General features: G+C 39.6%; 1 protein-coding gene across 1 annotated transcript; it reads left to right on the top strand.

Moving 5' to 3' along the window:
* The first annotated feature begins 1,621 nt into the window (after positions 1-1,621).
* Positions 1,622-25,347, top strand: LOC111593461 (calcitonin gene-related peptide type 1 receptor). Its single transcript, XM_023306221.2, has 10 exons — positions 1,622-1,675; positions 19,956-20,114; positions 21,173-21,500; positions 22,358-22,448; positions 22,505-22,596; positions 22,663-22,789; positions 22,853-22,954; positions 23,786-23,904; positions 24,348-24,421; positions 24,482-25,347. Exons 1-10 carry the CDS (start codon positions 1,657-1,659, stop codon positions 24,859-24,861), a joined length of 1,491 nt encoding a protein of 496 aa, XP_023161989.1. The 5' UTR covers positions 1,622-1,656; the 3' UTR covers positions 24,862-25,347.
* The last annotated feature ends 534 nt before the right edge of the window (positions 25,348-25,881 follow it).

The following is a 25,881-nucleotide window of genomic DNA, read 5'->3' as shown; positions in this document are numbered from 1 at the left end:
AGCTGCAGCGGCAGCAGACGTCGGCCGACGGCAGCGTCTTATCATCTCGCTGCTTACGTGCCTGACCTGCACTCAAAACACCAAAGGCTGGCGCCACTGTCGACACTCTTTGTACCTTATACCCTCCAGCAGTGCCTAAGTAAATTAATAAAGTAATCAATGCCAACAAATTAACTTTAATTGAGTTGCAATGCGATGCATTTCTGCAAACGCAATTCAATTTGAAGAACTGCTTTGCACTGCTTGAGACGCTTTGCCCTGCTTACGGCATGGCAGCTCAGCGAGCAGTGCAGCAAGCAGTGCACAGCCTCTGATATCTGTTGAAGTCCACAACGAGCGGTGATTCAAGTGTATCTTAACTTATGTAAATGGTATAACAGTTTTAAAATTCTAAATGACTTACAGATACCCTGTAATTGGGTAATATGAGTATTATCTTTTAAACAGATTTGTCACATATGCTATAAACTAAGCCTTAAACTCAATCCTCAATGTTTCTTTAAAGCCTTGGAGAGACCTTGGTCGATATTGAATTTTTTATTTGCATAAATATGAAATCATCTCTTTGATACACTCTTTACATGCTTTCTACTGCCTGCGCAATTACATTGAAATAGTTATTTGAAACTTTATTGCGCTTAATTAACAACTATAAACAACAATTAAGTGTTTCAAAGCACAATTTGGCGGGTCAAAAGTGCAAACAAAGATCATGTTACCAAGCGCTGGGCCCGCGCACAGTGGTCAATGATTCATGTGCAGTTGTTGAATATATATGTATACTTATATACTAACAAATTCATAGCATTCGAATGTTTTGAATTTGACAGTTATGTACTTAAACTTATTTGAGAGATCAAAAGTTAGGTTAAGAATCAAATGAGGCAATAAAATCTTTCAATGTTTCAACTCAAGATTTTATACATTACGGAAGCACAGATGGTCACGACTAGAGCGACCAATCCAGACTATATATACTATATGGGCTGTGCCACGCCTCCTACCCATTATATAGGTAGTCACAATACCCTTATACCCTGAGCTATAATGGTTAGGCATTGCATTACATTGGCAAAATTATTCGGTTCGAATAAAGAAGTAAATAAAATGGATTTTATATTTAACTAATAATCTTAAAAGATCTTGAAACATTGGAATAAAAAAATAATAGAATTAATAATTTATTAAATTATTATTTTTTAATTTAATATTTGAACAGAAATGAATCAAAACATAGCTCAAATCAAATCAAATTCAAATCAACATAGCAAATCAATAGACTTGAGTTTTCAGTCAGCTGCACCACTGTGCATCAATTCGAACAGCCCTCGTATAACAGTTGGCACTGCTTGCTGGCCAACTTGTAGGATACGCTGATAGGACTTCATGGCAGAACACTTAGCTTCGCGCCGGCATCATTTACCAACGCGAAGCCGTTGCGAACGGTCGTCGCAGCTGCAAAACTTTTCAAATCATTTTTTATATTCAAGTCTTTTTTTTTCCTTTTTTTTGGCGCGAACTGAAGTGTAAGAGAATTGAGTGACTCATTGTATATATTAATATATTTACTATATACTATATATATATATATATATATATATATTTAATGATATAGCGCAGTCGGCGAACGTAAACAAAAATCCGTCTCTGGCACAGATGGCCCTGCTGCGTGCAGGTAAGTGTTGGCTGTGGATCAGTGTATTTAGTTAGTACGGAAGTGTGTGCCGCTATAAATAGTTCGCACACTCAAATCCTATTAAATATCGGATGGCATTGATTGCCGAAAAAGAAAATATATTTCCTCTGGCTACCGATTGCATGGCATGCTCAAGTGCAATATCCTCTTCATATGGGGCAGTAGAGGGCAGGAAATTTGAAATTTCATGTCATTGCATTTATGATTTATTCACGCCAACGTCTTTTATGTGCCGTCCATAAATTTGCGCCTGTTCGCGTGGCGCTCATATCGCCTGGACAAATATAAAATGAAGGAGAAATGAAGAGGAGTGAAATCAAAAAATAATATTTCCTCTCCTGCCATCCTGCCACTGCTGTTTGCGCAGCTCTCGAGAAATAGTCGCTGGCAAATCTATCGAACGTTGCGCATACGTCGCGTGGGCCGCAGGCGAAAGGCAAACATGTTTATTTAGTGCGAGTCTTGCTGCGGCAAGCTGATTCGATTAGCTGCCTAACCACTGCATAAATGCCAACCGAGCACACAATGCGACCAGAGCCCAGCCACCGCTCAACCACTCAACCACTGCGCCACCCACCCATTGGTCGCTCATTACGTCGCCCGTGGCAGAAAAACATCTCGTGGCGGTCACGTGGAGGCAAATTGAATGGCCACCAGCGACGTTTGCTAATTGTATAACTTTCATTTTGTATTTAGTGGCAGCAAGTGGCAGAGAGTGGCAGAGAGTGGCAGAGAGTGGCAGCGAGTGGCAGCGAGTGGCAGCAAGTGGCAGAGCGTGGCTCGCTCCTTAACCACCTGGCATCACCTGTGCACATCCTTGCCACTGCAGGTGAATTCAGTTTGCCTTTGTTCAGCGTCTTTGGCCATTTCTTTTCATTCATTGAGCGCTTTGTGTGACACTTTTTCTTGTTTCTTCTGTTCGTTCCACTGTGGAGTGGGCGGAGTGAACAGAAAGAAACGGAAAAGACGGCAAAATCATTGTCTACGCCTTTTTTCATTGCCCGTGATAAATGCCTTATTTTCCGCGTTGGGTCACGATCTGAATGAACCCCAAACAGCAGCATTCCCCAACACATTTATGCATCTAGTATAGAATGGCTTTCGAAATTTATAGTGAAATAATATAAGAATTACGTCAGGCCATGCAAAGCCACCTTTTTATCTTGAGACTGTCTCAAGTGTACGATTCACAGTTTATTGGCTTTAGGCTAAGATAAATTGTTACTATTATCGTCCTCATTATAATTATCATCATCATTAGCATAAGCATTAGCATTAGCATTATCATTAGCATTAGCATTAGTATTAGCATTGTCATTAGCATTAGCATTGTCATTATCATTCGCATTAGCATTGTCATTAGCATTATCATTATCATTAGCATTATCATTAGCATTGTCATTAGCATTATCATTATCATTAGCATTATTATTAGTATTATCATTAGCATTAGCATTATCATTAGCATTAGCATTAGCATTATCTTTAGCATTAGTATTAGCATTGTCATTAGCATTAGCATTAGCATTGTCATTAGCATTGTCATTAGCATTATCATTAGCATTATCATTAGCATTGTCATTATCATTAGCATTAGCATTAGCATTAGCATTGTCATTAGCATGATCATTAGCATTAGCATTATCATTAGCATTGTCATTAGCATTATCATTAGCATTAGTATTAGCATTAGCATTGTCATTAGCATGATCATTAGCATTAGCATTATCATTAGCATTATCATTAGCATTAGCATTATCATTAGCATTAGCATTATCATTAGCATTGTCATTAGCATTATCATTAGCATTAACATTAGTATTAGCATTGTCATTAGCATTATCATTAGCACAATTATTGCGTTGGTATTAGTAATAGCATTACCATTAACATTGTCATTAGCATTGGCGCTAACATAGTTCTTAGCACTAGCATTATTGTTATTACTACAATTATATTTATATCATTGTTATTATCATTTTCATTATGCATTAGTAAACATAAATTATACAGTATAGCAGCTATATATCGTAGGATATTCCATTGACAGCAGCTTCGAGCAAACTGTTTTCTTAGTTCCCCTTTCTATTTGCTTTTATGAACTTGCCACGCGTCGCAATGGTCGGGGGAGCTGCCTTCGCAATGCTCATTAGAATGCCATGCGTATAATATACCCCCACCCGAGGCGCGCACCCACACGCTGAAATAAACAGCCCGCACAACAGTGCAAACATTTGCATACATGACGAAAAAAAGAAAAAAAAAACAAATGAGAGTTCTATATGAATGTTGGTCAAGCCGGAAAGTGTGGAACGGCTTGAGAAGGATTAAAAGGGCAAGTTGTAAAATAGCATAAGGACTAAGTGCCTCGTATAGAATGCGAGAGGTTCAAAGTTCAACTCGAAGTTCCAAAAGAACAAAACAAAACAGAAATTTGAAGGTCCTCTAAATATAGCTGAAATTAGGTTAAGCTTAAGTGGGGCTAGCTTCAGTCAGCTCAAAAAAGGAGCTATCTCAAAGGTCAAGCTTTTTTGTGCTATGGCAAATGCGCATAAATAGTTAGCTTGTTGCATCATTGAGAGTTTAGGCCGCAGGCCGCAAGGAAATGCGTCAGTAATGAGGCAACAGGCACCGCTGGCCATGCTGCGGACACTCGAAGGAGACAAGAGCTGCAAGAGCTCTTCGGTCCGACCTGTGTCCTATGTCAATTTTGGCTCAAGTGCGGCCGCACCTCAAACCCCACAGCGCAAAATTTGTTCATTTCATGGCTTGTATCTTGGCTGCCTTTTAATAGCATAATTTGGAGGCGTGTGGGCGTGTGGGCGTGTGGAGCGGGAGGGCTTATGAATTTAGCTGCGACTCATCGCATTGCGTTGCCTGCAACTACGACTCACGGCCTTTTTATTGTTGCCGACTTTCGGGCGCGTATTAAATTTTTATACGCGCACAAACAAAAAATGTTACCAGAGATGGACACTGGATTGAATTTCATTTGCCACAAACGCCGTCTACGTCGACGTCGGCTTCACCTCAATTTTCCATTACACACACAAAGAGAGACAGCCCCACATTAAGTATACAAATTTGGTAATTGTGCTCTTCATGTATATTTAATTTGTGTTTTCATTTTGTTCCTTTTCTTTCTTGCGGACTCTCAACTCCCAATTATGTTGCTTGTCCCTCAGCTGCTGTCAACGCTCCTCATTTTCGTTCCTTATTCAATTTAAGTCACATTTCGCTTCACTCTCCCTCTGAATAGACTTGTAGATATTTTAAGTTGCACTCTCTATTCATTTATGCTTATGCTTTTTGCTACATTCGAGCAACGATAACTGCTTTTGTGTGATATCGATAACTATCGATTTCTAGACGAACCTAACTGAATCTTATATGAACTTTGACTAACTAAATATAGTTCAAATATATTTGAATTTGCGAATAATATAGAATTGAGTCTCTTCTTTATTTATCTATTCTTCTCCCTCTCTCTATTTCTCTGTCTCTCTCTTCCTCTCCCTTTCGATCTCCCTCTCTGATTATTTGTCTTACTCTCTCGCTACTCTCTCTACCTCACTCTCTTTCTCTCCCTCTCTCTCACCCTTTCGCTCTCACCTTCTCATTGTCTCTCATTACGTATCGCTCCGTCTGGAAGTCCCTGGTGATTACATAGAAATAAGGAATCAATCGAATGTTAAACTAATTTATAGCCGCCTCATGCTGAAGCTGCAAAGCCGATTACGAATTCATGACTTGCTTCCTGTGCACATTTCAGTCTGCCAACAGAGAAAACACAGAGAAAGACAGAAAAAGAGAGAGAGAGAGAGCGAGAGAATTCTAAGGGGCTCGCCACATATGCAATGCCCCGAAGTGCGGCAGGCAGGTGTCGTAAAGTGTGCTACATTTTGTGGCACTTTAATCGATTCATTTGATTTCCGACCAGCCACACACACTCTGGCACAGTGGAGCGCCGGGGGAGTCTAGAGCGAAGCACTTGCGGCCAAGTTCAAGTAATCAAAGCCAATATAAAATAACAAAAACATTTTGATCCCCATCCGCTTTTATTTGGATTAATTGTAAACAGCAACGGGGGGCGTATGCATAATGTTATAAGCCAATTTCACGGCCATAAATATCAATGCAAAGTGAAAAGAATGAAATCAAAGTCAAAATCAAAATCAAATTCTTTGAGCCCGCCAGCCAACGCGCCTCCATCTCGCGCTGCCCGGGCTCTGATTTATGCTCGGTGCAATTTAAATAACGATTTTTTTTCTCTTTTTTTTGCCCAGCTAAGCAAATTTATTAAAAAATAAGCCAAGCAGCAGCAGCGTCAAGTAGTCGACGCAGGCATACCTCGTACAAACAGATGTTGAGTCAACGGAAGAAATTGTAGTATTGAGGTAGAGAGAGTTGTAGTAGTGGTAGAAGTAGAAATAGTAGTAGAAGTAGTAGTAGAAGTAGTAGTAGTAGAAGAAAAATAGTAGTAGAAGTAGTAGTAGAAGTAGTAGAAGTAGTAGTAGTAAAAGTAATAGAAGTAGAAGTAGAAGTAGAAGTAGAAGTAGAAGTAGTAGAAGTAGAAATAGTAGTAGAAGAAGTACAAATAGTAGTAGAAGTAGTAGAAGTAGTAGTAAAATTAGTAGTAGAAGTAGTAGTAGTAGAAGTAGAAATAGTAGTAGAAGAAGTACAAATAGTAGTAGAAGTAGTAGAAGTAGTAGAAGTAGTAGTAGTAGAAGTAGTAGTAAAAGTAGTAGTAGAAGTAGTAGTAGTAGAAATAGTAGCAGTATAGTAGTATGTAGTAGCAGTATATTGTAGTAGTAAAAGTAGTAGACGTTGTAGTTATAATATAGAGAGTAGTAGTATAAAGTGTAGTATGGTATAAAAAGTGTAGTATAGTATAAAAGTAGTAGTAGTAGTATATTAACAGTAGTAAAAAGAGCAGTAGATCTGAAGTAGTAGTAGATAAAAAGTAGTAGAAAAAAGTAGTATATTATTGGTAACAATTAGTAAATGTTCAATAAATGTAAAAAGAATAGTAGTAGAACAAGGAGTATATAAATATCAGTTACCAATAGAAATAACTTAGAGAGAGTAGAAAAAGTAGTAAATAAATATTGAGAGCTACAAGAAAAACAAGTGAATAAATATGGAATATTTGCAATACATACATTTGAAATAGTAGTAGAAAGAGCAGTAGCTAAGTACTGAGTAGTAGCACCAGAGGGAGAAGAAAAAGACAATCCATCATTCAGCAACATTCAAATTCATCCGATTGAGTTACCTGCTCTCTTTAACCCATGCGAATATACCCCAGTCTTGGTTCAGCTGGGGTACTTCAAGAATATGTTGATTTATGTGAGTTGCCGGCTTTATCGATAACCGGCTTAAGATGCTAAAGCCAAATACAGCAACCATGACAATGACAATGCCAACAACAATGACAATGACAATGATAATGACAACAACATGGGCAACAATTGGCCCAATTGATAGCCAGCCATCGAGGCTAGCCCCAGCGCCCAGCTGTCTTGTAAATTTCAACGTTTCCCAATTCACCGTTCGCTTTCATGGCTGTCATGCATGTGTTTCTTATGCTTGTTCGTAAAGTGAGAAGAGAGTATATTGGTGCTGTATGACTCTTCAAGTGGCATGCCGCTTGGGGCGTGCACGGGCATTGTACAGTCGGCCGAGGCGTGCTCTTAATAGCTTTGCTTGTTTACTGCGCGTTTGGAGGTGTGAGAAATAGTAAAACACTTTTTATGCCTTTTGCTCATATTCCATTTGATTACTAGGGTATAAACATTATGATGCGTCAATTGTGCTGCTCGAAGTGAATATTGTGTATGAAAGAAAGCAATAAGAAAGAAGGAGGGACAGAGAAACGGAGAGACTGCATGGAAACGGGTTGATTAGGTGGGAAATCAATGAAAAATTAAAGACTACTGAACTTGTGAGAATCACATAGAAGAGCGATATTGACAACTCAATACTATGATCTATGAAGAAGGCCAAGATAACTAGGATAACCTTTTGCTATATTCACACACCCAAACCCATTTGACTTGGTTAGGGTATTCTTTGCCTCGTCTGCACGACGTTTGCGCATTTCTAATTAACTTTTCTTAGTTGGAGAAACTTTTAATGAGTCAAGCATAATGACAAATCGCAACTAATTGAAACTAAAATTGAATCAAAAAGTAAATTTCATACAAGCGAGACAGAGTTTGGCAAACACGAGTTGGAATGGGCGAGCTTTGATTTCAGATTGCGGCTATTAGTAAATAATTAATTAATTCGCAGAGAAAATACATTTGATGCTCAGCTAGGTAGTTGACGGCAAAATCATCAAAAGCCGCTCGAAAATAAAACCGGCCCTGGAGCAGGCTGAAGTCCGTGAAGCACCAGCAATTTAATTAACAGCGTCGAGAATCGAGCGCCATGTTTGGACGTCAAGTGGCTCGTAACGGGCAGCAGAAAGCAATTAAAGTGACAATGGAGCCCAATTGAGTTGGCCAAAAAATGAAATCACGAAAAAAGCGACAACCAAATTATATGTAAATGGCAAAGTTGCCAAACTCTTTGCACTCGAAACCGATGCAAACAGAAACCAAACAGAAAACAGAAAACTGAAAATTTCAGCTCAAGATTTTTGAAATGATATCAAAGCACAAAAACGATTTCAATGCAAATCATTTGGCTGTGTGTGCAAAATGTTGCCTGCTCCAAAGCCTATCCCTAATTTCCGCTATGACAGAGAGAGAGAGAGGGGGGGGGGGGGGAGAGAGGAAGTGTCCAAGTGGCTGGACCGTTCCATTGTCAATTGCTTTTTCTATTATTTTTGTTTTAAAGCTTTTAATGTCATTTATTGTCGGACAGATAAGCCCAAACAGCGCCTAGGCCAAAGGCAAAATGCAAATAGAAAACAATGGAAAATAGAGCGAGCGTTGCAGAGACAGAGAGACAGAGAGAGGGGGGGGGAAGGGGAGGGGAGACCCAATTGTATGGCATATCAAAGGCGAAACACCTGTTCGCCTGAAAAGTGTGAACGGAAAAGGTGGAGAGCGCTATGCTGGCTGCTAAATGTTCCATTCGATAATGGCTTAGCGGGCGGATTTGCCACTATTGAATGAATGATATATGATTCGAATAGCCATGTACTATTCACATGCGATTCATATATTATTCAAAATATTTGTAATTGGTTCTTTCGTTTGTTTAATTATGCTGATTAAAGTTTACAACGATTTACATATATATATATATATACATATAGCTATAGCTCCATTATATGATTAGTATTTATGTTAGCATTTCTTAAGAGTTGTTGTCGTCAGCTCTCGCTTATTGCACCAAGCAGCCGCGCACTTCGAAGAACGTGTCTGTACCTTGGCTCAGGCTAATCTCATAGACATTTGTCGTCGCACAATTCAAGTCGATTCCAACGCTGAATATCTGAACGCCACCGGCGTTCACGACGAGCCTGAAGGGATTCGAGCCCTGCAATGAGGAAAGAAACGTTTAAGAATATGTGGAGAGAGCGAATGGAAGAAAGAAGAAGAAAGAAGAGTGAGAAGGAAAGGTGATGAGAAAGAGATGAAAAGCGAGCAGGAGAAAGCGGAAGCAAGAGAAATATTGAGAGACAATGGGAAGACAGAAAGAGAGTGGGAGAGAGAAAGAAAGCTACTCACAGGTGCTACGGTAGGTCCCACTGTAGTAGGTGCACCTGTTGGAGCTGCTGTAGGAGCTGCAGTAGGAGCAGCTGTCGGAGCTGCTGTTGGAGCTGCGGTGGGAGCTGCTGTAGGCGCGGCTGTCGGAGCTGCAGTTGGAGCTGCAGTCGGAGCTGCTGTTGGAGCTGCTGTTGGAGCTGCTGTTGGAGCAGCTGTCGGAGCTGCTGTTGGAGCTGCGGTGGGAGCTGCTGTAGGCGCGGCTGTCGGAGCTGCAGTTGGAGCTGCAGTCGGAGCTGCTGTTGGAGCTGCTGTTGGAGCTGCTGTTGGAGCAGCTGTCGGAGCTGCTGTTGGAGCTGCCGTAGGAGCTGCTGTAGGTGCTGCAGTTGGAGCAGCTGTCGGAGCTGCTGTCGGAGCTGCTGTTGGCGCCGCTGTTGGCGCCACTGTTGGAGCCGCTGTGTATCCATATGGTGGAGCATATGTAGGGGCAGCTGTAGGCGCTGCTGTAGGGCCAGTGACAGGAGCAGGTGTCGTCGCTGCCGGCGGTGCAGCCGTCACATAGACAGGCGGATAAATCGGATAGGAGCCGCCAACCGTCTTGCCATAGGAGCCAGGCGCCTCGGCACTGGCTCTAGCGCCATTCGGTCCACCGGCCGCGGCATAGGCATACGATCTGCCGCCCGCGCCAGTTGCCACACTGTACTGGGCATTGCCATAAGACGGCGCCACCTCGCTATACACATAGTCCAGCTGAGCGGAGCCGCCGGCCGCGGCGCCGTACTGGCCGTAGGTGTAGTCGTCGTCGTAGGACTCGCCATAATATTGGGCAACGGCGGCAATGGCCAGGCTCATGAGCAGGCAGTAGCTGAGTGCAGACATGGTTTGAGTGGTGTGCGCGGTGCTTGGGTGGTGCTCGGCTAACTGATGTCTTGTTGGGCCGCGCCGTTGCCTTATATGAGCAGGTGGCAATGGCCAGCGGATGACGCTACTCAATCGCCTTTGTCCAAAAGCACTCGCACAAGACACACATGGATTGGCATTCGGAGCCGCATAATCGTTCTATCGGCGCACGTGACTCATTGTCTGCCACAAACCGGGCAACGCGGAGCGCTTTCGACCCCGGCTAACTAACCCACTTTCATCATTTTTTCTTGCTTTTCTTTTCTGCAGGCCAGCTTATCGCGCCCCTACGTGCATTCTGCTCGCGCTTTGACTATGACATAATAAAAACATAATTGCAGAGTGCAACACACACACACACACACACACACACACACATAGTCGCTCTATTTTTTCTAGCTCCCTCAAGCTTTAATCGGCTTTGGAGCTGCGCAATAAAAACTTTGTTAATCACATTTTTTTTCGTTCTTCTGACTAACCCACTCGCTTTATGAGTTAACTGAGGTCAAAAGTGAATATATATATATATATATATATATATATATATATATATATATATATAAATATATCAATTTATCTATATTCTCTTTGCCTGCTTGAGACAGTTATCTGAGCTGCCTCCGCTGCGATGTTGCCCCAAGGCCCTAGCCTGCATCAGCTTTATTATTTCATTTCAGTTGTCTGCAACGGGCAACAGCAGGCATGTTCAATGCCTTATAGCGTATGTGCTCTTGAGCAGTATCAACAGTCGAGTGGATCCATAGCTATCTCGGCTTCCATCGTTTCAGTATCAACAGTCGAGTGGAGCCAGAGCTATCTTGACTTAAATCATTTCATGCCAGCTTCTGTCTGCTTTTGTAGCTCGAAGGGTATAAATAACTGTATTTGCTTCACTCTCTCAGTCTCAGTAAGATCGCAATCGATAACTTTTATTCATATATCATAAAATCGATCAATTTTGATAAGACATTTCAGTTTTTAGATCATAGCTCGTTGTTCTCAGAGCTAGAGGTGGCAAAATTGTGTCTATCGTATCTAAATTGTGATTGTGATTGGCTAATTGACATGGATCTATAGATGCTCCCACACTTATCTATGAATTCATAGATACTCCACTCTATATCTTTGATTGTATAAATGCTTCCCTATATAGATAAATGTGTGTGTAAATGCTCCCTCACCCATCTATGAGTTTATAGATACTCCCCTATAATGTATATATAAATACTTAACTATACATCAATAGTTGTTGTACAGATACTTATGATTGTTTAGATACTGCTCCATATAGCTATGCAGCTATGAATGTATAGAGACATACTGTAGGCCATACCTATATATCTATGAACGTTTAGATAGTTCATTTTACGTTCTTTGAGGAGAGTATCCTATACATTTCTTGATGTATATAAAGGAATCTATAGATACATTCCTTTATATATAGATACTTTACCATACATTTATCTATGAATATATAAATATTGCATTATATATGTATATGAATATCTGTGAAGATATATGAATATCTGTAAGATACTCTATATCCCTATATCTCCACACATTCACCCATTTCTAGTAAAGTTCATTCTGTAAACATAGAAACTTGTCTTTAAATGAAATCATAGTTAACGTACGTGAAATAGTTAAGATATTGAGGCATCTAAACAAAATACCCAGATGCCGCTATGAAAATAAACATAAGTAAATATTTTTATACTATTCAAAGCGACTTTTGCTGTTGGAAGCTGCCAACTTGTTTTAATTTTTACCAGACTTTAGAACATCTCTCTCTCGCCTTCCCCTTTCATATATATATATATATATATATATAAGATCTAAGTACACCGAAGTTATTGCAATCCATACAGCTGCTAGTCGAGTAGCAAACCCAAGTGCTCACTCTCTGGCGGTCTCTGCGCTCTCCCTCTGCGTGTTTAGTCAAGTTTGAAGAATACGTAAACCACAACAGCTGCAAGCATTTGGCATTGCACCAGCTGGAGGGGAAGGCATTGGGCTTGTTGCAACCAACTGAAGAAAAATATTCAACATTTATTTGTGGCTACCAATTCATTTGGCTCGAGACTCGACGCTTTGCCCGGCTGGAAAATCAGTCAGAGCTCTGAACACTCTCCTGCCCTGCATTTATTGTCATATATAAGGAATGGCGCCTGACAGCAACTGTGAGAGGCGCTGCTCGTTGCAAAGTTACACTATAAAAGTACTGCAGATATTATTTTATGCAACAATTTGAGTAGGTTTTAAAGCTAAAGAGTTGAATGCTTTATGCCTACCCCAATTTAGCTTTAGTCGTCCCTTACACTCCAGGCACAGCCACTTCATATTAAATGGCATGGCTGCATCGTTATAATAAAATCAAAAACAATTTTGTAAATCAAGCCAGTTTTATTTTATTTCTATTCATATAGCTCTTATTGAGTCATGTGTTTTAGGTACTTATGCTCTAGGGCATTGCTGTTGGCTCCTTCAATATGCGCGTGTGTTGTGCAGGGTGTCTATAAGTCGTGCACTACCAACTAAAACCATCTTCGTTCTTAAGCTTGGCCATCCATGCTTCACTACACAGACCGTAAGACATATTTTAAGAGCACAGGGTATGCACACAGAAAAGAACACACGCACACACACACACGCGTTCACACATGCACACACGCCCACCCGCCCACACACTCATATTTTAGCTGTAAAGCAATTTAGTCGCAACTTGTTGCTCGCCATTTGCACACTTCACAGCTTTGGCCCCCCACGCTGCGCACTGCTTGCTCATGCCGCTGCTCGGCTGCTCAGCGGTCGGCAAAGCAGTCGGCCAGGCTTTCGCACAGTTCGGCTAGTTGTTGTGCTGCTGTGGTGGGGTGGTTTTTTTAGCTTGAATATGAAAATGATGGACAGCGACGCGATGGCCGATTCGTACGTCTCATTTGCCTGGCTGTGCTGATGTGGAGCAGTCGCGTTTCTCTTTCTTTTTTGTTGTTTTTGTCGGGTTTTGTGATATGTTTTTGGCGCCAGATAAATTTCGAATCATTTGTATAAATAAATAACCAAACAGCGGGCGCTGCGCGTTAATTAAACAAAACGCCAACAGCAACAACAACAACAAGGGCAACAAACAAATATCGACAACATTTTTCACGGCAAATGTAAGTGAAGATTTCCCCAAGTCAAACAAAATTTATGCTCTCGCTTTTGAAATGTGCGAAAAATGATATAAATATGCATGGGAAATATTTTCATAATCGCAACTGAGCAAATTTATAATGATTAGACAAAAAAATGAGGAAGAAGAAAGGAGAAATGTTTGTCTATAGAAGAAATCAATTTTCTTTCGTTTTATTATGAGTTTTTTTTTTTTTTTTTTTTATTTTTGAAGAGGCAGCTGAAGAACACTTAACTAACTTTGATTAGCTGCAAATTCCAGAATTTCAGCTAAATCAAAGAACAATAAAAAAACAGCGGCAACAGCTAATCAGCTAAATAAACAGAAATATCCGTCGGCTAAGTGGAAAAGTTTTGTACAAAAGCATCACAGGATGACAGAACTTGATATTTCTTAGAATTAATATACACTTGAAGCATTCAGATTAGAAATTGATGTGCAACTGAAACAATTTTAGATTTAGCTATGGCACAAGTGTATATAAAATATATATTGCTGAGCTTAGCAACAGCGAGCAAAAGCTACAAACAAGACTAGGTCCTTCTATTGATCTAGCTCAGTAGAGCTTGCAAAAGATAGAATCATAAAATAACTTGAATTGATGCAGTGACAGAAAGAGAGAGAAAGAGAGAGAGGATAATGAGAGAAAAAAAGGGAGAAAGAGAGAGCATAATGAGAGAGACATAGAGAGAGCACGAACGAGAGAGAGCGAGAGAAAGAAAGAGTGAGAGCGAGATAGATAGAGTGAGTAAGAGGGGAAGATGAAGAGATCAAGCGAGAGATGTAGAGAAAATAGTGTGAGACAGATGACAGAAAAGAAGGTGAGTAAGAGCAAAGAGATGGAGATACTGATACAGAGAGACTGGCACACAGATAGACAGAGAGTGAGAGAGATAAAGGCTAAGCACAGAGAATGAGAGCGAGCTAAAGAAATGGAATGGATGAAGCCCTTAATGAAATAAAGCTCTGCATGAATATGGCTGACAGACAAAGGAACAGATGAACATGGCTATATCGATTCAGATTGTCCTGCTGTCTATATAAATATAAATTTATATATATATAAATATATATATATATATATATATATATTTAGTGATCCAATATACTCTAAGCCATGTTCAAACGAATTTCACAATACAAAAAATAGTTTTAAATAATTAATATACTTAAGTGAAATATAATTATAATACAGCATTAATTTGGAAATATATATAATATAATAATATATATAATAAAATATATAATATAATAATATAATATATATAATACAGCCTACATATGCATATATACAACCTAAGCTCTTTGCTAAGGCTCTAACAAACAAAAAATATAGATTTAAATCGGGATAAGCTTCTGGATTGGATTCCATGGAGAGCTGTGTAGGCAACGCTTTGGCCAGGCAATGAGCCAGAAAATGTGCTCACCCACACTAGCTTAATTGCATTAAGTGACCCACACACACACACATGTATGGGGAAACCGTGTCGACAGCGTTCGCCAAAGCTGAACTCATTTATTATTATAATTGCTTAAAAAAGAAGACCAAAAAAGACTCAACTATGGGCAAAAATTGTTGCATGAACGAATCGTGTTGCCAAATTCAGTTGACTATAAGTGTTTGTGTGTGTGAGTATTTGTTTCAATTTCCGTTGCGGCGCTGCTGCTGCCGCCAGCATCATTTACCACATAAACATAAACATTAACTAGACGACATGCGGCTGACGTCGCCTGCCACGCCCCCAGCTCAACGGCCACAATTCATCATGAGGCAGCACTTGCTTCCGCTTCCCATCCATATGTACATATAATTATTTTCATCCAAATATCGATTGTGTCTATTTGCACCCGAAACATTATCTAAGTATATCTGGCTAGCGGACCATTTATCTTCTCTCTCTCTCTCTCGCTCTCTCTTTGACATTATGTTGGCAAACATAATTTTCAATATCAGCTTAATTTATGCAGCGTCACAAATTTTCTTCGACTTGTTCCAATTTCCATTAATTTTCGATATTTATGAAAATTTATGTATTTCGTTTTGAGTTCCATTTACAATTTGCAAATTTCCTACTCCAGTAACTGCCTTTCCACTCACATTCAGCTTGATGAGCAACTGCTGTCCTCTACCTCACCTAGTTTCATTACTCTATTCGAAGTTGGCTTAGCTCTCCATCACAGTCTGCTTAGGTCAATCAACTGAAATCGCTTCTTCATGTTGCTAAAGCTGAAGCAGCTCTCAGTTAAGTTCCTTTCTCGAACTCCATTCCAAATAAGTTCAACATGTTCCCTTTTCGCATTGTTCACTTTCTTTTCAGCTAATTTTTCATAATTAATTCATTTATAATACGCATTTTCCTTACTTAAGCTTTAACTACTTCGAAAATAAATCAAGCATAAACCCTTTCTCTTATATAGCATCATTTTTAGCACTTGAAAATTGCTATTTATCATGGCATTAATTCTTGTTAGACCTTCTGCTCTTAGCATTTCTATATATAACTGTAGAATATATTTTCCATCGTCAATTTTCATCAATTCCTTTTTTTCCGAGTGTTGAAATTTGTGTAATTTTTCGCAGTGAAAACTCTTGTAATACGAATTTTCATCACCTAAATTTGATTTCCATTCTAGAACCACAAAATAAGTCCTCCATATTCTTTCTTTCCTATATGAACTTTCTCCTTATATGAACTGATTTTGCCCTCTAGACAAACTTTATCCCTCTTTAAACTCTTCTAAGATACATTATCTTAGCTCAAATTTGGATTGCTTTCTTAAGCTACAAAATGAGTTCTCCATCTACACTTTGATCAGTTATAGTCTCAGCTTATTTAATCAGTTTTCTCTGAAAACTTTCCACTGACAACTCAGAATGCCTAGTTCTCCATGGTCACTTTGTGATTTGCCCTCCAGCCAGTTCACGAAGATAGTCGCCAGCTTACCTCCATGTTCACATTTTAGTGATTTAATTTCTCTATGAATGATGACATTTATGAAATCTTTTTCCCAACTAATCCATTCACTTATGCCGTCTAGAGACCTGTTACGCCCATGGGCACTAGCATGAGGATACGTAATTATGAATCGAGATTTCTATACGCGTACGTGACTGGGCCTCTTTCACCCTACCTCCCTCGCTCTCGGCCACCCTCTCACCCTCTCTCTCTCTGTGTGTTGGCTGTCTGCCTGTTGCACGTGGCGTATGCGCAATGTAGCCTTAATTGCAACAAGGATATAATGAAAGAAATTGAAGTGAAGAAGGCAGCCGCTGCCTGACAGCTAGCCAAACTGGCATTCTAACTGATGGCACAGCTAATTGCTATAGCAACAACAACGTCGTCGTCGTCGTCAGCAACAAAGGAAATAACAAAAGCAACAAAGTCTCATAACTCAATTATACGGCTTGAGCCAGTTGGCTTTCAATTGCAAGCAAAGTGACTATACCAGACCGATGTAGTTGACATTTTATGCATTCTATCGATGGAAAACGATTGCCTCAAGAGTGGCTTTGACGTCGAGCTCAGAGTGCGCGAGGCCAACAAGTGACCATGGAGGACCTGCTTTTGAAACTTCATGCAATCCTTTGACCTGGACTTATTAGAAAGATTTTTGCCTCAAGCAAAGTAACTTTTACTGTCGGAGCCTGAGTCTGTTGCAAACGTTTATATGAAACTATTTAGTACTAACTCTGATTTAACTGTATTCGCTGGCTCGAATTGACCATGGAGGACATTTGTATGACAAGCTTAACTTCATGTTTGACTAGAGTATCCTTTAGTCTTTTTGACTTCACTTATAATAAGTGAACTGGAGCACACCCTAGCTGGCTTTCAACTAATCTGATTGTAGCTTTAAGCTAACACCTTTATACAATTAGATATTTATATACACATATATTTAAACATATATCAATAGTCTTCACTTAAAAAAGTACATGAATTTCAATATATATATAAAACTATAGACAGGTCTCTAAGTGAGTGAATTTGACTATTTAATGTGCAACTTCATTTGGATATAAAGGCTTTTTTTTAAAGGCAAACAACTTTAAGTGTGCTTTTGATAATATTATTTGACAATAATTTAGCAGCTGACTAATGTTTTTTATTAAATTTAGCTTGACATTTTATTATGAATAGATCTAAACTAAAGCAGACTTCGGGATTATTGAAACTGGCTATCCAATTGGCACTGTTCGTCAAACTCCTGGTTAACTTGGTCCATTTTATGACGTTCCATAAAGTAAAGCACATTTTTGTTATTAATACGTAAATAAGTAAAATTCTGCAGAAAGCTACAATACTTTATAAAAGTGCATTGCATACATAGAAAACTAGTGTTTGGTGCACTTTATGGGCTGGCGTTGTCATTGGTCTAAATGTCTTCTACAACGATGTTGGTCATGTTTGTGTTGACTGTATAAGCTGGTATTTCAGATTGCACTTTGTGTGCAGCAGTTGTAAAAGCTATAACTAAACATAATTGTCATAAAATTTTCAATGTATTAAAGTTAGTTTCATTCATATTTAAAATATATTTCTTAATTTTATTATAATTTAAACTTGTATAGCTCTAAAAAGAACACACTGTACTTTGACCTTGACTACAATTTTAAACCCATCTCACTTGTGCTTAAGGTAAGCATGAAGCTAATTGGCTTTGCTAATAACTTAGAGAATCTATAGACTCTAATGGACAAGTTTAGTAGATATAAAGCAACTCGACTACAGGGTATATAGCAGTCGCCCACTTCAACTTCTAGCAGCTTTGGCTGTTATTTTAAAGTTTCGCTTTTTGTGGTATTATTCCAAGTGCTTGGCAGAGTGGAAAGCATATCTTTAAGCCATGTTGGAAATGACTTTCAATATTTTAGTTTTTGGCCTTTGGCCTGCTGCAATGCATTAACCAAATTGAAGGGGGCTTAAGTCTCCCTCTCTCTCTCTCTCTCTCTTTCTGTCTGTCTCTGTGTGCGCAGGCATTTGTTAGTGTTAAAACTCAATCATGTGGAATGAGTTTTGATTAAAAACATAACAAAGTTATTCAAGAAACTTGCAGTGGGCTCACTCAAGCACATGTGTGTCATCTTCTACTCCTTTCACTTGTGCTATATCGCTCTCTCCCTCTCTCTCTATCTCTGTTTCTCTCTGTGTCTCTCTGCATCGATCGGTTTTGTTGAAGCAGAAATTTAATTACCACGCTGTGTATGCCCCAACGGCGAAGCGCTGAAATGTGCGCTCATTAATTAGACAATAAACTGATTTATTGAAGCGCGTACCATATGCAGATGAGAAGGACTCAGGCACAGAGACGCAGCACAGGAGACGGCACACGGGAGACAGGACACAGGACGCAGCAGCTCTCACATGGCGACAGGTCATCAGCAGCAGTGTCACATATATTGCAAACAAAGCGCTTTGTGTCACAGTGAAACTGTCTCTCCTCTCCCCTCTCTCCATCTCCCTTGCGTGGGTTGCGCTTTATGCCTGAAAAGAGTTGACATGTTAATTTTATTGCAGCTTCTAGCATAAGCAAACAAGCTACTGGCATTGTCAGTGTTGGCTAACGTCAAACTGCACACACACACGCATATATATATATCTCTTTATATATTCATGCTCTTGTTATTATGATTTTTGGCATTTACATATAGATTAAGATGCTTTTGGCATTTTGCATACAATTTGTGAGTTTTGTATCATAAATTTCGTAATTTTGCTGTGAAACAGTGTTGGTAAAGCATATGAGAAGTGTTGGTAAAGCATATGTTACTCAGAGTGACCACATAAGAGCTGCATGAAAAGAAATTGTAATAAAACAAAAAGTATTTCATATATAACTTTGCTGCGAATTTTCTTTTGATGCAACAGCTTTGCCATTTCATATGGTATATCACATAATTCCAATAAGCTTCTTTACTTTGCCGTGAACGAGTCGAAAGTAAGGTATAATTTTGAATTTCTCTACTTGAGGTGAGAGTTTTGACTGCAACAGCTGTCGTTTAGTCATCGACTGCTTCATATTATTACATTCAACTGAATGCAACTAGACTGCTTAAAGTGCCTTTAGCTAATACTCCACTATCTTGCCACGCCTTCTGCGCACTTTGGCGCTGTGCTCAAAGAAGCAGAAGCAGAGACCTGCTCTGTATGCTACAAGCCGATGGCCCGCTCAGCCAGCAGCTGCAGGCTAAGTCTTTGCTGGAATACAAATGACGCTCAAGCAGGCTCCACAAATATTTCTCTATCTATCTATTCTCTATCTATAAGTACTATGTATGTACCCACAGCTAAGGCTCTTCTATTACGAAACCAAGTTAAAGTTTGGCCAAGATTTGAATTTGCAAAAGCAAAACTCACACAAAGCTTAATTAAAAAATACATTTCTAATGCATATATACACAAACACACATGCATATATATATATTTGGTGTAAGCCTTTGACTTGCGAGGCATAAGAATCACCCAGGCACACAGAATTGTCAAAGAGGCAATTTGCGGAACACTTCTCATATTTGTATCTATTACAGCACTGGCAATGACAACGGCTGCGTACATTGAGACAGCGATGACAGCCTCGTTGACGATGCCGCCACAGCCGCAGGACAATCTACGCATATTCCTGCGGCATTTGTATGTCGAGTGCGTTTACCGCTATCAGAATGATACAACGAAGGGCGAGACAACAGGTAATTCCCAGTTGCTGTAGCAGCTAAAGCCATTTCATATTCCAACCATTGTCCCAAAAACGGTCACACCGAGCGCATTTATCACAAATTAAAAATAACATCATATGAAACTGTGTGGATCTTTAAGTGCAGACCCCATCAAGGACGCGTAGCGTATTGAGTTTATTTATATGGTACAGTACATCCTTAGGTACAATATGTATAATTCAATCACGCGCACTTAATAGCACTTAGGTACACTCGGGCTGAAGCATGATATCTCATAGCTACTGTTTCGTATGGGCAATGTCGCAGTTATATAGTTATATTAAGGTACAGGGTACAGGGTACAATTCAATAATATATAGGTACATTCACATATAGGTATATTCATATTTAGGTACATTCATATTAAGGTACATTCACATATAGGTACATTCATATTTAGGTACATTCCTATTTAGGTACATTCCTATTTAGGTACATTCATATTTAGGTACATTCACTTATAGGTTCATTCACATATAGGTACATTCGCATATAGGTACATTCGCATATAGGTACATTCACATATAGGTACATTCACATATAGGTACATTCTCATATAGGTACATTCACATATAGGTACATTCTCATATAGGTACATTCACATATATGTACATTCACTTATAGGTACATTCACATATAGGTACATTCACATATAGGTACATTCACATATATTTAGGTACAGCAGAATTTCGACACAGTATCACATAGGTACAGTTACATTCCTACACAAGCAAAGTTACAGTATCAGTTAGGTACAAGCTAATGTAGATGCAGTTGCACTAAGGAACAATCATACGCTCATACAAACTCCGACTAGGACTCAGATCCACTCAGGTACATTTATTCACACTTTGGTACAATCTAACTCAAGCAAACACCCTTAAGTACAATCACAGAATCACACGAAAGTCAAATATGTGCCCAAAGACAATTCGACACAGACATAAACACTCATAGATACATATGCATATATTCCCATCATGCGCCACCCGCCACCCACCACCCGCGACCCGTTGCTATTACTTCTATAGACTCCGGCGATGAGGAGTTGATGCTGGAGACGTTTACAACGATGCCGCGCTACTTGGAGCAGGCGGTGCTCAACGAGGGCACGATTGATATGCAGGATGTGGACGAGCGAGCGGCCAGCGAGAACGAGCTCTATGCGACGATACGCTCGATGACAATGGCAACAAATCAACATTCACATAATGCAACCAGTGAAACGGAGACTCTCTATTGTCCCGTGAATTTTGATGGCTATCTCTGCTGGCCACGCACGCCAGCTGGCACCGTATTGAGTCAATACTGTCCGGACTTTGTCGAGGGTTTCAGCAGCAAGTTTTTGGCACACAAAACGTGAGTTCAATGCGATATTAACCCCGCCAGCAAATCAAACCAAATATATCATAGAGTGTTATTTATAAACTTCTCAATTTGAATCATAATACATTCCCAATGCAGCAACGGATGTCCATCAGCTCACATTTGTTCCTTACATACATAGATTTATATATATATATATGCATATCTATATTTATATATTTAATGTAAATTTCTTGGCTGAAATTCTACAGAATTCAATTTGTAGACTAAAGCCGTGAAACCCTTTCAAAAACTTTCATTCATTTTGTTATCCATAAGCAGAAGTCTCTTCAGTTGTTGTCTCAGAAGATGAAGATCAAGTAAAGCCAATGCAATGCAATAAATATGGATTTGGTTCATAAGAGCAGAGCTGGAACTTTATAACTTTGTTCCAAAAATCGAACCATTTTTTGGTTTATATTTATTTAAAATGAGCCAGCGTATTATTAATATACTTTCGGTTCAGTATAGCTAAAAATGAAAACATGAACTTCTGATGCTCTATACTAAATATATAAGCATAACATTGGGCTTAAGTCAAATGAACCATTTTAAATGAACTAGTTCATAAAAGCAAATTTGGCTTATATGCAGTAAATCGTAGACAAATGCTGCTAGTTTCGACTCAATAAAAGAACTACTGCAAATGAGCCAGCTCAAAAGAGTAAAGTTCTGGCTTATATGAACTTATTCATGAGAACACTGCAAATGGGGCTACCTTTTGCTATCTATGTACCTATGTACGCCACTTCGATTCAGTTGAAAAAGAACTAGTTCATTTTGCTTGAAGCATATAACATTTGTCGACTTGATAATAATATCTATGCATCGTTAACTGAACGCGTGCTTAGCTGCTTGGAGAATGGCACCTGGTATCGGCATCCGGTAAGCAATCAGACCTGGTCCAACTATACCAACTGTGTGGACTATGATGACTTTCAGGTAAGTGAGACTGGAGCGCAGTTGTCAGTTCGTATTCACCATCTTTGTGCTTGCAGTTCCGACAGTTCGTGAACGAGCTGTATGTGAAGGGCTATGCGCTGTCGCTGTTGGCTCTGCTAATATCGATTGTTATATTTCTTGGCTTCAAGTACGTACGAGCTGGGCAATTAGCCAAGCTAGCGTACGATGCTGATGCTGATGCTATATCCTACAGATCCTTGCGTTGCACCCGGATCAGGATACACGTGCATCTCTTTGGCTCGCTCGCCTGCACCTGCATCGCCTGGATACTCTGGTATCGCCTGGTTGTCGAGCAAACCGATCAAATAGCCGAGAATCCAGTACGCTCCATAGCCTTGCCACCGTCCATCGAATCCATTGAACTCCTTCGCTTTCTCTTGCAGCCCTGGTGCATTGCGCTCCATTTGGTGGTGCACTACTTCATGCTGGTCAACTACTTCTGGATGTTCTGCGAGGGTTTGCATCTGCACTTGGTACTCGTTGTGGTATGTGTTCTCGTTCCTCACTGCTCGCTTCTCGCCTCCTCCTTACGTCCTACGACCATTCATATGCAAATCGCTGTAATTGCTGAACGAGTTTGCATAGTTTACAAGAATTCCTGATGAGATTTGCAGCTGCCGCAATTTATGTGAAAGCATTTCCGCGTCTTCTACTGCGTCGTCGTTGCAACTGTTTAACGCGTTCATCGAATTGAAAATTCCTAAATGCCATAAGGCCTCGTATGCACCGCTATGCTAGGGCATTACGGCTTTGCTATGAAAGGCTTGCATATCGATCTAGTTCCAAGCAGTTTTCGATGCGAGAAGAACATATAGAGAAGAACATTGTAGGGTATACAGTAAGGTGTGTGCAGCATGGGATATATATGATAGGGATAGGGTATGTTTGGTAGGGTATTCTTAAGCGAAAAGTATATATTAAAGGGTATACAATACGGCATACGAATGTGACTGAATTAAAGGGTATACGACTTAGAGCATAACTTATACTGATATAGAGCATACATTAGAGGGTATATAATGTAGGGCATTCCTTAAAGCTTATACATCGAATGGAGTACACATTGAAGGGTTTATTATATATATATATATATATAATATAGGGTATATATATATATATTATAGGGTATACACAGTCGAGTATATTATACAAATATGTCAGCTCTTGAAGGTAACTATGATAGGGCATAGGAAACATTTTTTTTCTCTTCATCTACACATATTTAGATACAGCCAGCATATGTTATGTATATGGAAGAGCATTCGAACTTTTTATTATTATTTACTTTTATTTTATTAAACTTTATCGTCTTTCAGGTCTTTGTCAAGGACACGATTGTCATGCGCTGGTTCAAGCTGCTTAGCTGGCTCTCTCCGTTGGTCTTTGTGCTCCCCTATGGCGTTGCCAGACATTTTAGTGTCAACGATAATGAACAGTGAGTAACACATGGGCTGCTCTGGGTAGTATCCGACTAGCAGATACCCCTAACTCTGTGCTGAGTTGCTATGCCAAATCTCTATATATCCTAAATCCATGCACCAAATTTACTTTGATAACGTTTTGAAGCAAACTAGATCTACGATTGAAAGGACAAACAGATCAGCAATGTGTGTACTTTATGGGTTCGACCACGCCCACATGTGCCTCTTATATATATTTTGACAAAACCACTCAACGTAATACGATATAGTGGCAATTATATCTGTGAGATAGTCAGTATTAAAGGTGACCCACTAAGAGTGATACTATTTTCGATCACTTTATTTTTGCAGCTGCTTAAGTTATCGATAACATTTTGATATTAACACCTTGAATAGATATTGCCATTTAATTTTATATAAGCTTTGAGTATACTGACTATATAAACTTCTATCACAGTTGCTGGATCAATGACAGTCTCTACTTGTGGATCTTCTCGGTGCCCATCACACTCTCGCTGCTGGCCAGTTTTAGTGAGTATTCAACGGAGTCTGTAATGATCGATATATATTAAGAGTGATCATTTCTTGCAGTCTTTCTGATCAATGTGTTGCGCGTGATTGTGCGCAAGTTGCATCCGCAGTCGGCACAGCCAGCACCGCTGGCCATACGCAAGGCGGTGCGAGCGACGATTATTTTGGTGCCGCTGTTTGGGCTGCAGCACTTTCTGCTGCCCTACCGACCCGATGCAGGCACCCAGCTGGATCGCTTCTATCAGCTGCTGTCCGTGGTGCTGGTCAGCCTGCAGGGCTTTGTGGTCTCGTTTCTCTTCTGTTTCGCCAATCATGATGTAACCTTTGCCATACGCACAATGCTTAACAAGTGGATGCCCAGCCTGATTGCACCGCCACCGGCTGGGAGTAATACTGGACAATTGGCCACAACCACGCCCAGTCGTGAACTGGGCGTCTAATCAAAGACATCACTTCACCATCCAGACCTACGAAATGGCCCAACTGCGTTTCTAAACAAAGTCCAACTCGCGTCCAATGAGGTCGGAGGTGGACTTGCATACAAAATCCAATTAGATCCATGCATACTTAGCCACCTGATCGATGCATACTTGCCAAGCTTATTTAAAGGGATAAAGAGCATTACCACAGCCACATCCCACATCCCACATCCCACATAAATCAATTTATACCCAGCGACCCTATAGAGCTCGCATTATTCTGGTATTTGTAGGCATATCATTATAGAAAGGTCACAGATGGTTTCTTTGTATTCCCATTGTCTATCACAAGTCTATTGTCTATTATCTATATAAATGTAGCTGTACCCAATGTTTACCAATTATTATCGTAGTTATAGAACTATTTTTTTGTGTAGAAAACCTCATCAAGACCTAAGAAACAAAATGCATACGTACTCCATGTACCTAAATGAGAAAAATGTTTGTGCCAACACAATTTGCATACTATATATATATATATATCTATATACAGACATACATATATATTCAGATAAAGTAACTATATATCTATAAACAAGTAATCGAATATAACCTAATATCTGGAAAGTTCAAATATCAACAAAGTAATACAATTGAAAAGGGATATAGGAAAGGGATCATGATATTTGCAAAATATATATATATATACATATGTTATAATACCTATTTAACCAATCAATCAACAACTTTTAACAGTATTTAGTGGAAATAAATCATGTTATCTGTAAAACAGAAGAGTTTTTTTGTTGGACTTAAGCAATGTTAACTATGGAACTTTGCATATGAAAGCGACTCTAAGATATCTGTCTATATGGCATGTATCTATGGAACTTGACTATTAGAGAGAGAGGGGAAAAAAAAGAGAGAGAGAGAGAGAGAGAGAGAAATATGTAAATGATAAATTCTTCTCACAGAAATGAAAGATATACAAAGAGACAGATCAAGGGGCTAATGCATACTAAGACAGAGAGAGAGAGAGAG

The sequence above is a fragment of the Drosophila hydei genome, unplaced genomic scaffold, assembly GCF_003285905.1.
Source record: "Drosophila hydei strain 15085-1641.00,03,60 unplaced genomic scaffold, DhydRS2 tig00000237-arrow-arrow-pilon, whole genome shotgun sequence".
NCBI classification, from domain to species: domain Eukaryota; kingdom Metazoa; phylum Arthropoda; class Insecta; order Diptera; family Drosophilidae; genus Drosophila; species Drosophila hydei.
The sequence above is the reverse complement of the archived record's forward strand: the minus strand, read 5'-3'. Positions and strand labels throughout refer to the sequence as shown.

Excerpts from the sequence above, each read along its gene's own strand:
- LOC111593461 (XM_023306221.2), top strand. Across the intron at positions 22,597-22,662 it reads GTTATATTTCTTGGCTTCAA|ATCCTTGCGTTGCACCCGGA; the intron begins GTACGTACGAGC and ends TATATCCTACAG. Across the intron at positions 23,905-24,347 it reads AGTGTCAACGATAATGAACA|TTGCTGGATCAATGACAGTC; the intron begins GTGAGTAACACA and ends CTTCTATCACAG.